The 22,714-nt window shown below is 45.2% G+C and overlaps 2 protein-coding genes across 4 annotated transcripts in view; both read left to right on the top strand.

Annotated features, from left to right (window-relative positions):
• The window catches only part of ttyh2 (tweety family member 2), a 73,058-nt gene extending 56,469 nt beyond the window's left edge, over nucleotides 1-16,589 (top strand). Inside the window, exons 6-15 of one of the 3 annotated variants that reach the window (XM_086140119.1) lie at nucleotides 4,473-4,545; nucleotides 7,628-7,697; nucleotides 7,877-7,932; nucleotides 10,157-10,249; nucleotides 10,352-10,444; nucleotides 10,832-10,974; nucleotides 12,174-12,359; nucleotides 12,457-12,535; nucleotides 13,367-13,381; nucleotides 14,996-16,589. In XM_086140119.1, coding sequence (XP_085996245.1) covers nucleotides 4,473-4,545; nucleotides 7,628-7,697; nucleotides 7,877-7,932; nucleotides 10,157-10,249; nucleotides 10,352-10,444; nucleotides 10,832-10,974; nucleotides 12,174-12,359; nucleotides 12,457-12,535; nucleotides 13,367-13,381; nucleotides 14,996-15,076 — 889 coding nt within the window. In that variant the 3' untranslated portion in view covers nucleotides 15,077-16,589. Of the gene's footprint in view, nucleotides 1-4,472; nucleotides 4,546-7,627; nucleotides 7,698-7,876; nucleotides 7,933-10,156; nucleotides 10,250-10,351; nucleotides 10,445-10,831; nucleotides 10,975-12,173; nucleotides 12,360-12,456; nucleotides 12,536-13,354; nucleotides 13,382-14,995 lie in introns of all 3 variants that reach the window. The other 2 variants (XM_086140118.1, XM_086140120.1) reach the window with 2 other exon arrangements.
• Nucleotides 16,590-17,602: 1,013 nt separating this feature from the next.
• kif19 (kinesin family member 19) overlaps nucleotides 17,603-22,714 on the top strand; it is a 37,139-nt gene continuing 32,027 nt past the window's right edge. Inside the window, exons 1-2 of the mRNA XM_086140117.1 lie at nucleotides 17,603-17,755; nucleotides 20,573-20,653. Of these exons, the coding sequence (XP_085996243.1) occupies nucleotides 17,717-17,755; nucleotides 20,573-20,653 (120 nt within the window). The 5' untranslated portion in view covers nucleotides 17,603-17,716. The remainder of the gene's footprint in view (nucleotides 17,756-20,572; nucleotides 20,654-22,714) is intronic.

The raw sequence follows: 22,714 nt of genomic DNA, 5'->3' as shown, positions 1-22,714 counted from the left end.
CACAGACACGCGCACACACACACACACAAAATAATAATGCAGCTTGAAGACGTGTATCGCAAGTACTAATTAAAAATTGCTAAGTACGTATGAATAGAAGGATGCCTGTCAATATAATTATGATATCATCCTCCTGTGCAAAATTAATACCAGACCACAAACGGATTACTGCGGGTCATCAGAGCAAAGGTTTCCCGCCCGTCACTGAGCGCGCTCAGACTGTATCAGCCTTTTCCCTGCGCATCACGCTGACTTTGAAAAAAAAAAAAAAAACTGGCTCGGGAACAAAAGGTCAGTTCTGTGTGGGCGGTGTGCACGCTGCAGGTGGTGTGTACTGCAGGCTTCGCGCTGTGCTGTTAGCATGTTAGCTCGCTTAGCGGAGCAGGGAACTACCTGGTGGAGCTGCTGTGAATGAATGAGTGAATACTTGTGTGAATGAGGGAATGGATGGAGCAAGTAAAATTAAGAAAACACGCTTATCTGCTGCTCAGTTAAGGATGCATAGAAATAGTCGACTGAACAGGGATTTGAAAAAGATCTGCACTCGAAAAGTGCACAAAAAAAAAAAAAAAACGTATTCTCGCATGCTATTTTGTTTTCGAGCAAACATAGGCTCTTCCTCAAATGCTAACCAGATATGTTAAAAAACATGTTATTGTAGTGCCATTTTTAAAGTGATCGTGTGATTGATTCCCTCCCTTTTTTTATTTAATCCTACAAGGATTTAATGAGGAATTTGGTATTAAACCTTGTCTATAGGTATGGCTGTTTGTTGTCCATCCCATGTTTTCTGTCTGTATTATTTTGCTCTGTTGGTCTAATTCTTCCTCCCGTGTTTATACTCGATGTTTCATATTGTATGCTGAAACCCTTCGATTAAGAATATTCCATACCTGTGCAGATGTGGAAAAAATATCGCTTCTTGGGTCTGGTCTCGGAAAATGATGAAGATAATGTTAGAATGTCAATATGGTATGATGATATGTAACAAGAGGTGCAAAAACAAACAAACAAAAAAAGCATATGTACGGATATGGAAACTATAATATTGTTAATCAAAGGGTTTCAGCATACAATATGAAAATTACAATACATTATAAAAAGGAAGAAGTAGACCAACACAGCAAAATAATACAGACAGAAAACAGGATATGGACAACAAACAGACCTATAGACGAGGTTTAAATAAAACTGAGGAAGAGCCGGCATGCGAGAATGCATTTTTTTTGTACTATTCGTAAAAAATAATAATTTTTGGAGCACTTTTTGTGGGTGGATTTTTTTCAAACCTCTATTCTGTAATGACTGTCTGACATGTGAGTGAGTGAATGGAAATTTGAAAGACAGAACAAATGGTTGGATGTTTCTATGAACCCCCAAACCCCCAATGCAGGATCGGCGTCACGTACAATGAATGAATTAATTAAAATGCAAAAAACGGGATATTACTTTTAGTGAAATTTCACCGCTCTGGCTGAAAAATCTAGTTTCGCTCGCCGTGGACATTTAATGTTCCCGCGACCGTTTAGCTGACAGAAATGTGGAAATGAAAAAAGCGCTGAGAGCTCTCAACCCCCCCGAAACAGGAAGAACACGGCCAGTCGGGGTTTCATCAGCGTGGTTAACACACACACACACACACACACACACACGCCCTGGAGATACACTGCACCTGATCTGCTTTTTTCGATTTCAAATCAAGATGAGTCTCTGAAGCCTTTGCTCTTTTCCCCTGTCTTGTTAAGTGTCGGGCGAGCTGAGGTTTCTGTGTCAGAGGGATGTGCGGGTGGGGGAGGTGCTGCACGGGGGGGTAAAGAGCGGGGAATTCAGCGGAGAGATAACCGAAGATGTGCATCGGGCTCCCCCTTGCAAGGCGGCCTGTCGTAAAGGGGCTTGTTCGACGCCCGCTAATAAATAAACACAATAGCGGCGTCCGCGAAGGAGGAAGCGGCTCGGCGGTGGAAGTACGGCGCTGTTTATTCCCGGAGATTATTTGATTGGGTGGAAGCTGGCATGTAATAGAAGAAGGCCTCATCTTTTAATGAGTATTGATCGTACGCTGTAGGAGTGCATTAGTGCCGCCGTCACACACACACAGAAATACAAAACCATGCTGTTTTAAATCTTCAAACTCCTCCGGTCTCCGAGGAGCCGCGGTACACACCACAACAACGCGACATCCTCCAGGGAGACAGGAGACGGACCAATTAATAAAACATGGGTGTCAATTTGACAGCGGAAGCACACTGCAAATAGTGCAACAAAACACAATTTCTATAAAAAATGAAATAAAAAAAAAAAAGTGATGCAAAAAAACGTTCTCTATACCGCTTAAACTGCTGGAGACGTGCAACCGATCACGTTTCATTTAGAGACACATATAGAGACGTGCAACCACACTTCTATTCAGACTCACAAACATTCACGTAGACATACAGCCATCTGCACACAAAAAATAACCACAGGATAAAAAAAAATAAACACACAGGGGGGGAACACACACACACACACACACGCACCGCATGACCAAAACACGACACGTCTTCAACACGCTGCTCTTGTGCCGTGTCGCTCCCGGTCGATCACGAACCGCAGCGTCTCGTCCGGGCGTTTTCATCAGTTCGCCGCTGGAAACCCGGCCTTTCTATGATCTTCCAATATGTGTCCTGAGCCGCCGAGATCCTGACGGCTTTCCGAGCCGGGGGTCAGGGCCGCAGAGTCGACTCCCACAGACACAAACGCGACCTCTGTTTTTCTTTTTTTTTTTTTGTTGCGAGGAAATAACTGGCCGGTGAGATCACCCCTCCCCGTCCCCCCGAGTGTTTGTGCGGTTTGTTTTTCAAAAACAGCGGAGGAGGAGGTCTATTCCGTTCCCGTTTCCGCTCTCCGAGGCTAATACACTTACAACCTGTGACGCGATCCGCTTTTTGAGCTTCATCGCATCAGCTCGTGTAAACGAAAACTCAATTATGATTCTGCTTTTATTTAACTGGCAGGGAAAGTAGAGCTCGGCGGCTGTGGTTTGTCAGGCTGAGGTTCCAGATGTGGATTTTATCCATTGACTTTTATTTATTTGTTATTCGTTTAAAATTTACATAGACTTTTGAGCCCTAAAAAGCAAGACAACCTGTCGCCACAAAATATTTCAGAAAAAGCGAGACATTAATGTACCAGCCAAACTACCATCACAATTTCTAGAGCAGGTTCCGTTTGTCCAGTAAAATAGGAATAATTACAGAATTCTTTTTTGTGTGTGTTTAAATGTCTTTGCTGCTTGGTATTTGTGCATTTTGAAAAAAAATCCACACCAAAAACTGCTCCAGAAATAAAAATTTATTCTACATATAATACAAACAACGTATTCTGGCATGACGAAGAGCAAACAAAGGCTTTTCCCCAGATGATGTGTTTCCAAGCGTCTTTTGAGAATACGCTTTTTGCACTATATGTAGAATAAATACTTTATTTTTGGAGCATTTTTTTGGTGTGCAGATTTTTTTCAAATCTCTATTCAGTCAACTTTTTGGATCCAGCACCCTAACTGGGCAACGGATGTGCGTTTTTTTGTTTTCTTGCTAATGCGAACACGATTAATAAATTCATTCCTTCATTATCGATCAGAATCAAAATACTTTATTGATCCCCAAGGAGGAAATTGCTTTTCATTGAAAGCAGCTTCTACTACAGAGCCAAGTGGGAAAGAATCAGTATAGAACCCTATGTAAAAATAATAACAAAAATCTTTCATCTTTAAATAAATAATATAAATAATCTTTAAATATTTTTTTAATAAAATTAAATCAGGAAAAATCAAAAGTAAATAAAAATAAAGTGAAAGATGAAAATGTATAAAAATATATGTAACGTATATACATGTGCATTCACAAGTTCATGTATACGATTACATGTAATAATTTGGTGTAAAAGAAGTAAAGATAGCGCTTATCGTGCAAACAGGGTCGTGTTTGAGTTTATCCCGGCTGTCATTTGGCGAGAGGCGCTGTTCCGGTCGCCAGTTGCATAGAGACATACAACCATCCACTCGTCTCTAATGAACCCGCTGCACGTTTTTGGACTGTGTGAGGAAACCAGCGACGCGGACCGGAAATCGAAACGAGGAAATGTCTTTCTGTCCGTTCTGGGAAAAGCATGCCGTGATAATGCCCTCGCGACCCCTGCTAGCAGCAAACCTGCAGAGCGTCCCGAGCGGCGGGCGAACCGTCCGTCTGCTGCTCCGGCTGCAAATGAGGACTTTAACCTCTGTGACTTCAGAGTCCAAATGAAAAATATTTACTCGGCTCGAAGCGGGTCAGAACGACATCCATCACCGGCACACACACACACATTCAAAATATATGTGAAAGTGTGTAAATGGAGTGACTTTGGCTGTGTGCTCGGTTGCCCTGGCGACGAAACTGCTGTTTGACTTTGCTCTCACTTTGTGCCCTCCCTCCCTCCCTCCCTCCCGGCAGCATGATGGTGTTCGGAGTGCTGACGCTGATCCTGAGCTGGGCGTCCCTGGGATCTGACCTGGCCACAGCCGTGGTGAGCTGCTTCACCTCAGCCAAACACACACACACACACACACACACACACACACGCAGGCCTGCCCCGACGAGGTGTTTTTAGCCCAGGCCATCAATTCTCATTGCGCTCTGACAGATGTGATGGATTGCTTGAAGTGAGCTCACTGCACGGCGAGTTTGTTTTTTTTTTTTTTTTTGACCGCGTGGCATTCAGGGGCAGAGGGACATTTGTGTTCTCTGTTGTATTCGATGCCGTATACGCACGTTTGTAAAAATTAGAATTAGTCAGGGAAATCGCCGGGATAAATTGGAGCCTCTTTATCCGTTGCTCGGCGTCGAGCCAAAGTTTTCAATTGTTCTGGGTAAATTGAGAGCGAGCTGGAAGGAGACGCACGGCGAAAAAAAAAAAAAAAAATGGTGGCGGCGTCTCCTCGCTGCCCGAGCTCAATTTTCATCTGATCTTTGGTTTTTTTTTTTTTTTTTTTCTTTCTGCAATTTTTTTTTTTTTGATCTCTTCCCTGGAACGGCACGCTGCTAAAAATAGCACAACCCGGGAACCGAACCCCTGCCGCTCCTCCCTCCAATCCCGCACCTTGTCAGGCATCATTAGAAGAAGTCAAGGCCACATCCGAAGGAAACGGGGTGGAACTTTAAAAAAAAAAAAAAAAAAAAAAAATTGAGAACAGGGAATTTATGAATTTCAACACGAGCGAAACAGCTGTAAAACCCACAGAGAGAGAGAGAATGTGCTTTTTGAATGCATCCTGCTGTCCCACGCACGGGGTGGGGGGGCGGGATTATGAATTTTATTTATTATTTTTAAAGGTTGTGTCATTAGATTTCCCATTTTGACATTAATCATCATCTCGCTTCATCTTCATAAAACGGTAAAATCCCTCTTCCCCCCCGTTGCGTGGTCTATATCTTTTGCAGTGTCAGTGTTTCTGAAAAAGAAATAGAAAAATTGCTTTGTTCGCGGCGGAAGTACTGTTGGTTAAAAGGGTGGATCCCACAGCAGGCTGCAGAGGCTGCAGAGGCTGCAGAGGCCGAGAGGAGAACGGGCTTTTTAAGTCTCTGAGCTGGGGTTAATAGTGTTTTCCCGCCTGGATTCGAGGCCTGTCAATCAAGATGGAGGCGGACGGAAATGAACGGACGTCCTGGACAGGAAATGAACTCGCCCCGATTTCGAACATGTCCCGCCGGCGCCCGCTTGTTTTAAAACATGTCGCTTTAACCTCCTGGAACTTCCTCAAGGCTCCTCAGCGGGACGGAGAGACACACACACACACACACACACACACACACACACACACACACACACACGTCCAGGATAATCCGCTATTTACTCCCTGTACGATCGAGTGCTTAGAAAAGGTCAGCGTGGCTAAGAGGAGTCACTGCCGCCAGATTGGTGGCGACACGGGGCAGAGTGAGCCGTGCACGTCTTATTTCGAGCAACCTGCACACACACACGTCAATTATGTGTGTGTTGCTCCTGTCGTGTCACAGCACTGCTCTGTGCACGGACCTGAAAAAGAAATGATCTTTTCCTAGCGACAGGGTTCGGGTCAGGTAAGCTGTTCCCCTCCCTGTCTGTGACACCGACCAAGACATCAATCTTAGATATCTCGATCCATCGTTTACTGTCACTCGTCCGTCGCCGCGTCAACTTTGGTGACGTTGGAGAGAAATAACGATCCGGCCCGCCGACGTCCGTCCACAGGGTCGCTGCCCGCTTCAGGCGGGTCGATCTGTCTGAGGTGATAATCCACATCTCTTCATAGTTCTTGAATAGAGCAGTTAGCCTCGTAAAAACAAACAAACAAAAAAAAAAACAACTAAAAGATAAGCAAAGGAAGCAGAAGTCGCCGGTCCCCGGTTCGATTCTGATGGGAGGCCTTTGTGTGTGGAGTTTGCATGTCCTCCCCTCATCTGAGTGGGTTTCCTCTCAATTCCCGCCGACCAAAAACATGCAGGAAGTTCAATGGAGACCCTAAATTGCCAAGATGTGTGAATGAAGGAATGAATAGTTGTGTGTTTCTATGTGACGTGTGAATGTACGAGTCTGTGATCGATCCATAGTGAACGAGTAGAGATGATGAATGAATGACTGTTTATAAGTGTAAATGGCTGTATTATATCTTCTGTGTTACCAAAACAATAACATCTAGTATAGCAGTGTCGGCTATACTAGATACTAGAATATTTACTCGCACATGCATCTTTTTATATAGTGTTTACACTATATAAACACTGTCCAAACACTTTGAAAATCTAAAAAAATAAATAGAAAAAAAAAAAAAATAATTATCACTAAAATGCTTTTGTTACCATGGTAGCTGGTGGCTGGCTCCGCCTCCTCAGAGACGGGTGGTCTTTAGCCGCTCCGCTACAACAATGTCACGCATCTGACGCGCTCCGCCCTGCAAAACGTGACTCATAATTTCGGTGTAAAAGCACCCAGTGTCGTCAGGGCCCGACTGACAGCGTGTATTTATTATTCTACAATGGTAACGTCAAGTGTGTGTGTGTGAGCAGGAGTTATGTTTGCACGAACACAATGAGTGAATAGACCCCTGCGCAGGACTTCTAATTACCGACAGCAGGTAGTCATAGTTCTGCGTTCTCAGAGAATCTCTGTTTCCTAACAAAGGAGATTGCAGCGCCACTTGTCTGCACCAAACTGTCCGGTGTGTGTGTGTGTGTGTGTGTGTGTGTGTGAGAGGCTTATTAGCATAGCGCCCGGAGAGGGCCGGGCTCCATGCTGTGTGTTGACCCCGAGTCTCTGGGACAGCTGGCGTTTGCACGGCTCGGCCCAGAAGGCGGCGTTTGGGTTCCTTGTTATAACGGCGCGTCTGGATGCGTTTTTGCATCGTGCTCGCTCCTTTTTTTTTTCCCCCTTTGAAAAAAAAGAACTAATAAAGTTGAAATAATTGTGATTACTGTTCTTTTCGGAACGACCGGCACGTCTCTCCCGTGACATTCTGTCCTGCCCTAAATGGGTTCTCTTTTGTGTTTGTTTTTTTTTTTTCCCCCCCCTCTTTCCTTTCCCTCTTCGATTTCTCTTCACCTCCCTGGTGCGTCACCTGTCTTCATCTCAGGGTACGAGTGATTTCTGCATCGCCCCCGACAAGTACATCATGAGCCAGACAAAGGGCGCCGTCGGCGGAGGTAGGCCTCGGCTCTGGAGACGGTGTCTTAATGGGTTCATCGAGGGGGAGCATTAAACCCTGACCTCAGCGGGAAGGGATGATGGCGGCGGTGGTGGGGGGGGGGGTTATTTAAAGGCGTTTTCAAAAGCTAATGGCTGGTTTGCCTTCCTGTTTGTTGTCTGTTTTTCCCCCCCACAGATATCGTCCATTACTACATTTACTGCAACCAGACGCTCACCAACCCCTTCCAGCAGGTGATGAAGACCAGAGAGCGCTTTGCAGGGAGAAGGACGTCTGCAGGCTACAGTTTCTATCTAATCTGCTGACCCCCTAGCCTTGTGGTTAGCTTAGCATAATCGCTCTGGAATATGTTATATACTCCCGGTCAAAGGTTGGCAACCGTTCAGTGCGGTAGCAGCTATTTTAACGCGTACGTCGAAGTGAAGAATCAAGATTTTTAATTGTCACTGTGCGGTCACATTGAAATACGGAAGCGAATTCACGGCGGATCTACTTTCGTAATGAACCCCGAGAGTCAGCGTGGACACGTTTGTCGCAGACACAATTTTCCTCTCAAAAAAATCTTCCTCCCTGACAAACTTTCAATTACAGTTCAGTTAAAATCCCTTTAAATGTGACAGGGCTGGAACTCTGGTGGCCTCACCGCCGTCCAGAGTGGAGTTCTACTCTATTTTAAGTCAAATATAACTTATGCCATCGAGTACGTTTAAAAAAAAAAAAAAAAAAAAAAAAAGGTTTTATGAACGACCCTCTTTTCTCTCTCTTTCTCCTTTGCTTGCAAACTTTGTCTTCCATCTGTTGTAGAACAGATTTATTAACGCCGCGCCCCCGTCTTCCTCCCGTGCTGCGTCGAGGCGCAGAGGGAGGCAGAGTGAATCCATGCGGCTGCCCACACAAACGCCGCGGAGTTGCACGTTTCGATGAAAGGGATTGGGCGTCTCGCTTCCCCGGAGTCCAGTCCGCGGCTCGCGGGTTCGCGTTTGAAAAAGACGTCAGCGCTAAATGTTGAATTCGGCGGGCCGGACCCGGGATCTTATTATCCGGCTTCCTTTTGACGTAGCCGCGAGGCTAACGAGCACGCCGCGATGGCAAACTACCATCGGCCGGCGCGGGAAACAAAGTCAATAAGCTTTTGTTATTTTCTGCAGAAACCCAAAAGGTGCAAAGTTCACAAGCAAGCTGGCAACTCGTAGAAACTGGCAAAAACAGCCGCCTGTTTTTATTCCCTCTGAAACGGCGGCGCAGCTCTTCTAACGGCGAACCGACCTCTGGTTTCCCTTCGTCCCCCCCTATTCGCGTCTGCTTTTCCTCGCCGTGCCCTCGCATCCGTCTCTGTTTTCACGTGATCCGTCGCAGAACGAGCTCAAGAAAGATAAAACGAAGACAAATCGGATCAGGCCGTCGGACGGCGCGGGCCGTTTCGGCCGCAGACGATTTTTTTCGGAGGCGCCATCGGATCAGAGGAAAGCGATTACATTTATGAGCGGTCGAGGGAATTGATCGTATCTGATATCTGATAGGGCGTTGCGGGCCAAGGGGTTCCTAAGGTTCGTCTTGTTTTACCTCTGACTCCTTTCAGCGGCAGTTAATGTTAATTCTGGGGTTGAGAAGAGGCAGAAGCCCCCACACAGCCACCCCACCCTGCACGATGTCATTATCCACTTATGTGCAGCTGAATGGGCAGCGTCACTACACCCCCTGTTGGGGAAAACTTAGACATGCAACTTAAAAATGACAATACTGTATTTGACAGTTGGAGTCTGTAGCGTCAACTACGCATCGGTAGCTAATTCACCTCGATGCAGTTAAACAACCGAACCGTCCTCGATACCTTGTCGTCTGACCCGAGAATCCGAATCACCCGATTGTTGGGCGATTTTTTTAGCGCGAGATCCACCGACCAATGAGGTGGAAGCGCATTAGACGTTTGTTTTCACAACACTGACGCAGTAGTGACATCACCCAATAAGAAAATAACGATGACTAGACAAATAAATAGCGATGGATGGATGGATGGATGGATGGATGGATGGATGGATAGATGGATAGATAGATAGATACACATATATGAATACATATTGCCAATGCCAAAGCTAGTTATTTATTTATAGGAAAAAATAGACTAAATAGCAAAATAGAAGATTGGATTCATGGGTCAAATGTAGTACTCATGATGAAGTGAAGCTAGTGCTTGTATGCTGCTGCGCGTCCACGCCAATGTAGGTTATTGTAAATGTGACACCACTCTGATTACTCTATTTGCACATTGGATCGATAATCATTTCCCCAAACGCGCTTAAATATATTTTCTTTGAACGTGAAAATTTCATGCAAATTCAAATTGCAGAGAGGACACGGATTCATTCATATTGTCAAGGCCAGATCCTTCAAGGATCTTCCGTCAGTGGAATCATCTATTTGTATTAAATCTGTGTTTTCCTGTCCCCCCCCCCGCAGAGCCTGACCATTTTCCAGAGGTCCCTGACAACGATGCAGATCCAGATCCAGGGTCTGCTGCAGTTCGCCGTGCCGCTGTTCCCCACCGCCGAGGTATCACGCGCACTCTTTTTCGGGCCCGAGCTGCGGGTTGCGGCATTCATGTGTAAATGAGAGGCGAGGTGGTTTTTGGGTGATCCTGCCGTCTCCCCGCAGAAAGACCTGGTGGGTATCCAGCACCTGCTGAACTCCTCGGAGGCCAGCCTGCACCAGCTGACTGCCCTGCTGGACTGCAGGGGGCTCAACAAGGTTCGCTCGCCGCCTTTAATTGGCACCGCCGCAACACAACTAGGTCAAACAGAGCAGCCTGCGCGGGTTTTTCGGCATGGAAACAGCATCGGGGTGGGATCGCGGCAGAGCCCCGGCGCAACGCAAATATTTTCAGATTTAATGAGCTTGTGTATTTTTTTCTTTTTAACCCCCCCCCCCCCCCATCCTTCCTCCCTTTAGGCGTGTCGGTTTCCAACGCTGTCATGACCCAAATGTTGCAGATGCACTGGAACGTTCAGGGATTTTACAGAATCTAAGCTTTTTGTTTTCCCTGCAACACCACGTTCCGTAACACAACTCACAGCAAACAGACAAGGAAATTGTTTACCACCTTCAAGTGTGTGTGTGTGTGCGTGCCCCACGTAGGACTACCTGGACGCGATGGTGGGGGTTTGCTACGACGGGGTGGAGGGCTTGCTCTACCTCTGCCTGTTCTCCATTCTGGCGGCCTGTGCCTTCACGGTCATGCTGTGTGCCATTCCCAGGGCGTGGAGACAAATCGCCTGCAGGTTGGTTCGTTCTCTGCCTGTTTGAGTGCTCTCGTTTCCTCACTCTGAACCCCCGGCATCGGCCCGCGCAGCGTCGCATACAAGATGAGACGACCATCCAGTGCATCTTTCTACACACTGTAGATGTGGTGCATCCCCGCCCCCCTCAGGTGTCCCCTACAATACTGAATAAAACAGCACTTGACCCAAATCTAACATCCCAAAACACACACACACACACTAATCCAAACACACCCGTATATACATACACACTCAAACTCATATGCATATATTTATATATGTATTATCTGACACATACATGCATATATATACATATATACATACACACATTTTTATTTGTACATCTATATTCATGCACAAACATGTTTATATATATATATACATACATACATACATATATACACATGCATGTACACATACATTTATCCACACACACCTGTATATATACATACTGACTCACACAAACACACATATCTAAATACACATGTATACACACATATACACCCACACACAGGCATACTCACATGCATATACGTCAGTGTGTATGAATTTATTTATACATACACACACACACACACATACACTTGTGTATATTGAGACATGTATATAGATGCACATACATGAATGTGTGTCTATATACAAATAAACACATGCATGTACACACACACACACATATTTACCAACAGATATGTACACAAATGTATTTACACAGGCATATTAATGTACATATTTTATACATATATTTAAAAATACACACACACACACAGTTTTCGAAGCTCATTTCAAGCCCCCACCCGCAAGCAGCAGATACCTTCTGACCAACACTGTAATTTATATAAAGCGCTCAAATGTGCACGGGGATGCGTTTCTGTCGCTTCGTCTTAGCCACTTATTTGTAAACAATCTGATCCGTCGGTCACATCCGCATTCCTGGCCGGAGACAAAAGTCGAGGTAACCGGTTGAGGGGAGCGGGTTGTTTAAAAAAGAAAAAAGTAGAAAAGTAGTCGGAACCATAAAATCAAGCCTCCCTTCAAAGAGATGCAAATCCCATCATGACGGCTGTCAAGGGAGGAATCTGTTTAACGTGACAATCCACAAAAAGAAAAAAAAAAAAAACGATATTTACATATTTTTATACAAATCAGCTCCGCTCCGGCGGCAAAAGTAAAAGACGACTGGTTTTTCCTCCGTCCTCCAGGGAGCAGGACTACGACGACATAGACGAGGAGGACCCTTTTAACCCTCGCAGGGGCCGGATGGGCTCCCAGAACCCCAACCACGCCAACATGCACAGCTTCTGCAGCTACAGCAGCAGCATGGGCAGCCAGAACAGCCTCCACCCGCCCGCGCCGGCCGTCTCCAACGCCCCCATGTCCGAGTACATGTGAGCGAACGCCGAAAGCTCTTTCCCGATAGGCCGTCGTACCATTTTTTCGGGGGGGGGGGGCGGCTTCTGATCTGACTGCGTTTCCCCCCCACAGGAACCAGACGGCTCTGTTCGGGGGGAACCCTCGGTACGAAAACGTGCCGCTGATCGGACGGGGCTCTCCTCCACCCTCGGTGCGTTGGGTCCCGGAGACCAAGTCCTTCCTGTGATACCGAAAACGTCAGGACGCTCAGACAATCGGTGCCTTTGTCTGGCCTCCTCGTACAAGGAGGCTCTGACTTTACCGTACCAAAGCCGTCCGAGGGGAAGTAACTCGGTTAAATTTTAATCGCCGTCCAGGCGTCGTTTTGCTTAAAGGACGAATTCCCCGGAGAAAGAGACAAGTTTTCTGGTTTTTTTTTTTTTTTTTTTTTTTGTTTTCTTTTTTTGTAAAACGATAAACCGCGGTTGACGCTGACGGATTTTCTCCCCCATTGGACAAATTCATCACTTGTCCGTCATCTCGCAGCGGGACGGAAATAGAAACTGTTGCGATTTATTTTTCATGAGATTTTCGCAACCGGCTGCGTTGCTCGCCGCCGTTTAGACGACATAGCGAGTCCCGCTGAAAGGGAAATAACGCTGAAATATTTTGTACGAATTGCATTATATTTCTTAGCGTACGGGTTTTTTACAAAAGACCGACGTTTGTTCTTTTAAAAAACGATTCTTACCTCGGCTGGCGGCTGGGTAACACGTGATGCACTTTGCCTTTTGGCCCGTCTGTGAAACAATACCGACGACTTATGAATATTTAAATGCGCCATCGTGACTGTGCAGCATCATGCAGTAGTTTTTGGCTAACAGCTTTTTTTTGTTTGTTTTATCCGTTCGTTGTTTTTTTCTGTTTTTTTTTTTTTTTTTTTTTGCTCGTTTGTTCGTCATGTGTACGTTTGTTTGTATCTTTCATTTCTATATTTCTTCTGTTTGTTTGTTTTTATCAACTTATGGAGATATACTCTCAGCAGTATAGAAACCGAGTAAGTCTTTTCAACTCTTCCCTCAGGACTTTGTTCCCTCACTTTTTGCATCTTTCCACCTCTTCGCCCCGACCCCGAGTCTCCCCCCCCCCCGTACCCCCTTTTGTTGGGACCCTGTACCCCCTCCACCCTCCCACCCCGTGTCCGGCATGGCTTCTCACTTGTGCGTCTCATCCCGGTGTGTAGCGGGGTCTGTCTCCCCCCGGTGCTCTCGGAGTGGTACTGTAGCTGCGTCCTGCAGTCCTAGTTCTTGTGCATGCAGTCCCACGCGACCCCCGGACATGGACACACACACACACACACACACACCTCAAGCATTCCACATCCGAGTCACGGCGCTGCTCGACATCAGCAACTTGAGGCTTTCACTCAGACCCGGATGCCCGATTCCCCCTTCCCGGAGGCCGGAAGTGACCGAAAAGAGGATTCTCCGACGTCGCTAAAGGACTGAGAACGGGATGTTTTTCTGTTAACGCCCCGTAATTTGAGTCCGGGGAAGGACTCGGAGCCCACCGGGTCAGACTCGTGTTGGACCCGAGAGCTCAAAAACATATTCAGGAAGCATTCTTGTTGAAATCTTCTTGTCTCGGCGACTGGAGTTCTTCAGTTCTTCTTCAGAAGTCTCTGGGTTGAGGGCTGAAACGTCTTCAAGTGAAGAAATTGAAGTCCAGCTCGCGAGACAAGAAGATTTCCTCAAGAATTCCCCGTGACCCGGATGACCGAGAACCTCCGCGGACAAATCCAGGACGCAGTTCATGTTTGTCACCATTCTAAGATCTAAGAATCCCCCCCCCATACGATCATCGTCGATAATAAATAGAATTGTTTTTGAATTAAACGGCATTTGACACTACGGTTATTTCTTAATAGCTTCAAGTTATAGATCCAGCATTAATGATTTTGTCAATTTATGCGGCGTAACATGGCTGCTTCAGGCCAAATGAATTCACATCACATTAGCAAAACAAATGTAAGTATTAAGTTTTAATATCCTTAAGATTTTAAAAGGTTTTAAGGAATCGGTGGACCTTAAAACACTTGATAGCCTTAACTTTGACACTTTATATTTTATTGTATTTCTTAATCTCCCTCCTTCCCACTATTATCTATTATTGTTATGTTTTACTTGAAACTTTGGCACAACAATTTCCTTCGGGATAAATAAAGTTGCTCCTATCTTATCTTCTTATCTTATCTATTAAAAGTGAATGAAAACCGAACATCCTCAAAACCGTTTAGTCGTCCAAAACTTCTTCAAAACGGATATCGTAAAAGCCGCGAGGGATTCATAAACAAGCCGGTGTAAACCAAGGGTCTTGTTTACTCTTTTTCTAACCCCCACCCCATCGTCCCGATTCCGTTTACTGACGATTTCCGAGCGACCCCGAACGCGTCGCCGCGTGAGGGATCGAACCAGGAAGGAAGAGATGCGCCTTGGTGCATTTCGCGGCATCGGTGCGATGTTGAGGGTTCGAGCGCGGGAGCGCGAAACCTCGGCGCCCCCCTGCCGCAGACATATAACCCCATCCCAAACCCACCCCGGACTGCAACCCAAACCCCAAAACAACTTCTTATGTCTCAGGTGTCTGACGGTCTGTCTTTCTCCCCCTGCAGTACTCTCCCAGCATGAGGGCCACCTATCTGTCCATGACCGAGGAACAGAGTAGACACTTTGGGAACGACTTCCAAGCGTAGAAGTCTTCATCCACACCAGGACGGGCCGGAGAAAGACTGGGGGGGGGGGGGAAAGAAAACAAAAAAAAAAAAAAAAACATCGCACTGAATCAGTGGACGACGGCTTTCTGCTCTCATGAATAACCAAGCCTTTGGTTCAGATGTGCCGGGATTTTTTTTTGGGGGGGGGAACCGTTCCGGTTTTCCCTTCGCGTGGAAGCGAGGAGTCGTGAGGCTTTGACTCCGTGAGACGTCGCACACCTGCGCGGAGGCGGCGGGAGCGCGTGAGCTCACGCGCGCACGCCGAACCTTCTCTGGGAAAGCAAAACAAAACACAAAAAACTTTCACGCAACGGACGGGTTGAAGAAAAGGCTCCGAACACGACGCGCCGTGAGGACGTTATTCGAACAGCGGGGATCGGAATTATCCCGAAAAACAGCTGCAGCGACAGGAGGTAACCCGGGCGACATGATCTCCATAGATTATAAATCTGGGGTTTTTCTGAATTAGCATCAACGTTGCATGGGATTTGTTTTTCGTCGAGCCGTCGAGATGTGAAAACCCGATCGCGCCCGCCGTCTCCTGAACTTTTCACCCGGGCACAGCCAGCCGTCAAGAGGAGTGTGTTTACCTTTTATTTTTTTTTTTTTAACATATGTCTTGTTATTTTTTTTTTTTTATTTTTTTTTTTAAAGAAATAAACAAACAGCCGATGTCAGAGGCGATTCAGCGCCGTGGGGTTCGGCTTCACAGCGTCAGACGTTTGCAATGAAAGACCACATTCACGGTTCCTCCCCCGGAATTCGAAAAGGCCATTTTAAAAAAAACAATCCGTCTATGCTGTCTAGACATATTTTTTCCTCCCACACACACACAGACACACACACACACGCACGCACCCCTGCAGCAAATTACATTTAGAACACGACAGGTTGTGTAAACATGCTACATTCCCGGTGCATTCTGCTTCACGCTCGATATCTGTCGAAGCACAAACACAGCCGAGGGGCGCACGACGGCGAGTAATATCGACTATTATTTATTTAAGTTCACACACACACACACACACACACACACAGACGCCAATGCCAGTGTAGCTCGAAGTGTCTGGAGGAGGGGGCGCCTCAAGACTCCTGTAAATAATGTGTACAGTAACTGACTGGTTTGGACCCGTTTTCAAACTGCGTGCCAATGTTTTTTAATCTATATTTTTTCTAGTTCTCTTCGCGTTTTGGTTTGTATTCTCTACAGAGGCCGTTGGTAATATTCTAGGCAGTTCTAATTTAACTAACAACACTCGGTTATTGTCCTCTGGAAGCGCGGGGGGGGGTTATGTTACTAAATGCAGGTTTCCCTTGTTTATTTTTTTTTAAATTGTATTTTTTCCATGAACTGTTGTTCCTTTCAGCATGTTACACTGTACAGGCACTGGAGATGGTGCTTAATTATGTGTGTGACCCCTTTCGCCACACACACACACACACACACACACACAGGGGTCTAACTGCGAGTAGAATAAACCTGTTTTGAGTACCACGGCGCAGGTGTGTGATTGGCTGCTTACTCGCTGGAGGAAGTACAATGTTTAGCCGTCTGTCATTTCCTGTTAACATCAGGATCGCCACGCAGGGGATTAAGTTAGATTTAATTTATTTAAACTAAAGTATTTCCAACAAGGTATCGATAGTCGTACTTCCGCCGTCCCTGCGCTTTGTGAGTGTTTTCGTGATTGGTGGTGCCTTGTCTTTTCAAACAAGGCACTGAAACTTTTCCTGGAGTTGCACTTTTTTCTATTTTTTGTATTATTTTCAAATTAAAAAAAAAAAAGAAGAGTTTCCGTTATGATTTAGGTGCAATTTAAACAGAGGGACCTCCGTCATCAGGGAGCGGAAAGAGGGGGAGGGCGGTATAAATGAATAAAATAAAAAGAAAAAAATCTGTGAATGGAGTCCAGAAAGGAGATAAAGTGTGCATGTGGGATAATTTTGTGTTTTTATTAATTATTATCATTGCAAAATTGAATTCTTGGGCCTGAGCTGTGGACGAGGAGGGCAGTTCTGATCCCCTCCACTGAGTGTCAGCAGAGAGACGTGTTTTTATATGCGCTGTGTATGAAAAATAAAATAAAATTAAAAAATAAATAAATACGACACTCGATAAGAAGAATATATGAAAAGAAGCAAAGAAAAATTGAAGGTAAAATATGTTTTAGATAAACTTAAGTAAAAAGTCAAAAGGTGAAAAAAGTCATTCGAATTTCACAACGCGATAGAGACATTTCATTCAATTCTTAAATTGAATTTTTATTTTTATTTTTCTTTCCGTGGTTGTCCGTCTTTTTTTTTTTTCCTCCCCGCTTGTTTACGGTTAGCGGCCGCGCCGGGCGCTCGTGCGCGCGTCTCCAGGGACAACCCGCACGATCACGCAGACGCACGCACGCAACAGGAACCGGAGAGAGAGAGAGAAAGAGAGAGAGAGAGAGAAAGACGAGAAGCGGGGAAGTGACACCGGGCACCGACGAACCGGCCGGTACCGGAGCGGGGGAAGGAGAGGACGAACAGGAAGAGGGGGGCGGGGGGGAGGGCTGCGGGACTCCCGTGCTGTGCGGTGCGGTGCGGTGGCAGGTGGGCCGGCATGCGGTTACCGACGGCGGAGTGACCATGAAGGACACCGGGGAGTCCAAGGACCAGCAGCTGACGGTGAGCGGAAAACCGATACCGATTATCGATCGCCAATATCGGTGGCGAATCGTGAGCTTTCTCTTTTTTTTTTTCTTTTTTTTTTCTATTTTAAAAGGATGAGGTTTGTTTTGTATATTCTCACCGATCAGGAAAAAAAAAACAAAAAAAAAAACTTTTGACATAAAAAATAAAATAAAAAATATTTATACATATTTTAAAGGGATGACTCAAGACAGGAGGTTTGTTTTGTATTTCCTAACTGACCCAGAAATAAAGAAAATCAACTTTTGACATAAGAAATAAAATGAATTTGTACATAAATGTTGACATGTGAGTCATCGGGGTGAATATAGCAAGGGGGAAAAATATGAAAAGACCATTTCCTCCTCAGTTTAAGGTGTAGACTTGAGTTGAATAGATCTTTGCGCAGAGGATAAGTTGTGCAGTGCAACCGGATTTGGTTTCCAGCTCTGGAAGGCGAAAGGGAAACAAGAATATGCGAGGAAGAGAGTGGAATAGATCATCATCTGAGTGTTACTTAGGCCGGCTCAGTCCAGTTTAAGATCAGGCGCGTAAAAATATGAAATGCATTGGACTCTGAGGTTGTGTGAAGTGCTGCGTATTTTGATCTACATAGGGATACGTTGGACATTTAGAAAAAGGAGTGCAAATTGTCGACCGGTTTAAAAACTATAAATGTGGATTTGGAGAAAGCTCTTTCCTGGAAGGGAGTCGTCTTGCTCTCTAATTTGCTTTTAATCCTTTTTGGAAAAAAAAGGGGGCGGACAAACCGGGTGTTTACAACTGAGAGTCCAGACGAGTGAGGTTAATGAATATCCGGCGGTCCAGCGGTAACGGCCGGCGGCGGAACACGAAACTTGTTAAAAAAGAAAAACGCTGAAAGTCAAATTTTGTGTTAAATCTTTACATGAAGGGGTGATAAATGACACCGTAAATAGATAAATAGATAAAACCCTTGGTTATTAGTCAAAATGTTTACAAGCCTCGTGATATGACCTCTGGTAGTTTGGCTGTCCAGCAAAACAATGACCTTCAATATTTTGTTTTTGTTAATTTGCGTCACATTGGACCCAAGTATGACTGTGTAATAAATGCGTTGAGCGTAAATGCACAATAATAAAGCAGTTATTACTCAATCAGAGGCGTACGTTCGCCATGAATAGCGAAGACCAATATCCTTCATCTGACCGAGAACAAATTTTTTTTTTCATTTGTTATTCTTAATCATCCCCTCAGATCCGACCACCCTGTTTTTTCTTTTTTTTTTTCCCACCTCTTTAATCACATGACAAGTGCGTGTAAACACAGCAGATCCAAAGTTGGGCTGTTACTCGATTACTCCCCGTGACGGGATTATCACGCCCGTGTGAACGCGCTCCCTGGCAGCCACCTGGGTAAACGCTGCTAGGGCTTCATTATTAATTCAAATAGTAATAAAACAGTCGCGTGCAAGAAGTGAGCGATTCATCAACCGGCCCAGCAGCAGACTCTCTCTCTGGATCGCCGATTCAGGACGACGACCCGCTCGCTTTTCCCCGCCTTTCCACGAGAAAACAAAAAATCTACTGCGACCGTCGACGGAGACCATCATCGGCGGTAGAATTAGCAGCCGCAAAAGCACATTAAAATCCATAATACATGCATGTAATTTAAATGCGAGTTTTTGTTCCTCAAAACAACTAAACACTACGCGAATATAGTTCAATTATTATTTTTTTTTTAAATGCATTACATTACAGTCATTTAGCAGACGCTCTTATCCAAAGCGAATTACAAAAATTGCAATTAGATCCAAAGTACCAGTAGTCGTTATTCAGATAGCCATCTCAAAACCATATATACGTTCATTTCTTTGTTTTTGTTTTGGGAGGGGGGGGGGATAAATGCGCAATTATTCTCACAATTCTTAGTGAATACACAGGCCTGCGGTCACACAGCAGAAAGGACATGCCGTTATTCGCACACTTATTGTAAATGTGTTAGCGTCGCAAACCAAAGCCCGAGGGTTGAATCCCAGAGTCTCTACCTGTAATATTTTATCCTCTTAGGTTTCCATGAAAAAAAAAAAAAAAAAAAAAAAAAGTTTTTTTCAGTCACTATTTCGGGGTGTTTTTACACAAAAATAAATCAATTAAAGTACCAAAGGCTTCGGAGGATTAAGTAGATTTGAATGAATATTTACAGAGGCAAGTGAAAATGTGAGACGCGTCAAAACCGCTTCGGTCTCAGATCATCGAAAGTCGGGATCTTCGGGTCGAAGCGCGACAAATTGTATCGTCGTGACGTCTTATAGCGCAGCCGAGGAGGCGACCGATTAGAACATAATCGACCGCAGCGGTTAACACCTCGGCCTCCCGGTCGATTCCGATGGTGAACCTTTCTCAACTGGCAGCAGGCCCGGAGTGTTTATATATACACACACACACACACACATATATATACACACAGATTTATATACATACATATAAATATACGTATGTGTGTTTATATGTATATACATGTACATATACACACATATAAATATACACACACATATATCTATAAATATATATATATATATATACACACACATACGCACACATATAAACACACACATACTGTATATACATACATATAGACACACACATATAGAAAGATACACATACACACACACACACACATATGTGTATATATATATATATATATATATACACACATACATACATAAACACACACACACACATGTATATACAATATATATAAAATTTCACATCAGTTTGAATCCAATTCCCTCTCTCCCCCCCATTGATGAACTCTTTTCACTGCTGGCTCCAGGTCGCCTTGAGGATCCGGCCCCTCAGCGATGCCGAGCAGGAGGAGACGGCTGCCATCGTGGCCCACAGAGTGGACGACCAGGTGAGCCAGCCTTCCCATTTGTCCCGCGTCAGAGAGTGTGTATGTTTGTGTATGTTTTTAGGTAGTGATTGAGTGACGGGGTCAGGAGATGTCGGATGTCTCCATTTCAGAATCCTGACAATACGGGTGCAGAGATAGAGTATCTGCGGGGCCTTCTGGAAGGCCGCGGGGTCTCGGGGAATCTGTTCGTAAAGCTCAAATGTCTCGTTTCATTTAGTAAGTGGACGAGGAGCGGCTCAGACCGGCGGGCAGAGCGTGACCTTTCAGAGCGCCGGCGAGAAAAAAACGTGAGGCTCTTTTACCGGGTGACGTCTGATAGTTCCAACCCGGTTGGTTAAATTGGGCGAGGAGATCTCCGGAGCTGTGCAGGCCCTCGCGTGAATCACCACTCTCGATGTTCTGAGCAGCATTTGACACCGAAGCACGCGCTTCCCCGAAAAAGGCCACGTGACTTTTGGGTAATGTGATGTTTTTATGAGCGGCTGGGGGGGGTCGGCTGAGGCACTCCATGTCACGTCTGGTCCCGAATGGTAATTAGAAATGTGATAAAGGCAATTCCGACCTGTTCTCGGAGCACGAGGAGAATATTTTATCGCCGTCGCAGGAGGACATTCTGACGGAGACTCATTACCAGAGCATTTATTTGCCATCCCGGCTTCTGAATCCATCCCTCCGGGAGACTGTTTAATGGTAACACCGGCGCGAGAGTGCGATGATGATGATGATGAAAGTGTCGTTTGCAATGAGCGCCGCGGCTGGCAAACCGCTGCGCACCTTCTCCCCCGCCGAAGGGGGGTCACGTCTTTCCCCGACCACCTCTCACGTGCGGGCCCGGCGCCGGCGGCAGCCCATCGCAAAATGCAAACGTGGGATTTTGTGAGGAAACGGACTCCCGGTAACACGGTAATACACCGGCCCGCCGGCGGACTCCTCTGCTCGTGCTCCCAGAAGTAATTCAATTACGCCATCAGCACTTCTGTCGGCCGCAGCATCATTAAAAAAAAGGCTCGTCCGCGGGGGATTAGGGCGGAGCGGTGGGCGGGTGGATGCAGTGCTGACACAGCTGCTACAACAACAAGGCTTGGCTGTCGTCAGTAACTCAATAAAACACCTGCATTCAAGACATGCATCAGCATGCATGCATCTGTGTGTGTGTGGCAATAATCCAAATTATGGTCAGGTAAAACATTGAAAATTTCCCCAAGAAGTAAAAAAAAAAAAAAAAAAAAAAAGAGTTGCTTTCAGCGTCATGGCAAAATCCCGTCATTAAATAGATGCAGAATCTAAAATGACGGAAATTACATACAAATAAATCTTAAAAATGATTTATTATCAGAATCAGAAAATGTTTTGCTGATCCCAGATGCTTCATGCAGAAAGAAATAAAAAAAAAAATAAGAGGAAGATAAATAAGTTATCAGAGTAATATATATTCAGTAGAACCTCAGTTTCCAAATTTAATTTGTTCTTTGACTTCATTTGCAAACCAAATCAATGTTTCCCATTGAAGTCAATGTAAATCCCATGGATCCATTCTCCAGCCCCTAAACCTACTGTCCTCGTTAGAAACCTTTTTATAGGTTTATTTGCAGCAAAAATGCAAAAAGGAATTAAAGATAGCCCTAAGTGTTACTTCTCTTGATATTCTTTCTCTTCCTGTCAATGCTTGTATTCATCATTTGCGTCACCAAATCTGCAAAAGTCTCGCATGAGACCCTCGCTAACGCTAATGCTAACACTATTTCCAGCAAGCTGTCTTTCATTAATCCAAACTCACAATAACTTTTCTACTTCTTCTAAGACTTGAGACCTTTGTTTCGTTAACATAGTCGCCCCTTTATCTACATCGCCTGTCTTTTGGCGCATCTTTGTTCCTCAGGATTGTACAGTTGGTCGACTTAGCCGTGTCGTAGAGCTTTGCAAGATCTGTAACCCAAACACCGCACTGCCATTCAGCTATAATTTCCTTCTTCTAATGAACTGCCATTTTTAACGTCTTCTTAAAACCACTTGTATTAGCACTTTTAACTGTTTAGGAAGCCAGCATGAGGGCTAACTTAC

This window comes from Fistularia commersonii, chromosome 32, assembly GCF_037954325.1.
Source record: "Fistularia commersonii isolate RoL2024-O1a breed Wild chromosome 32, RoL_Fcom_v1.0, whole genome shotgun sequence".
Taxonomy (NCBI): domain Eukaryota; kingdom Metazoa; phylum Chordata; class Actinopteri; order Syngnathiformes; family Fistulariidae; genus Fistularia; species Fistularia commersonii.
The sequence above is the reverse complement of the archived record's forward strand: the minus strand, read 5'-3'. Positions and strand labels throughout refer to the sequence as shown.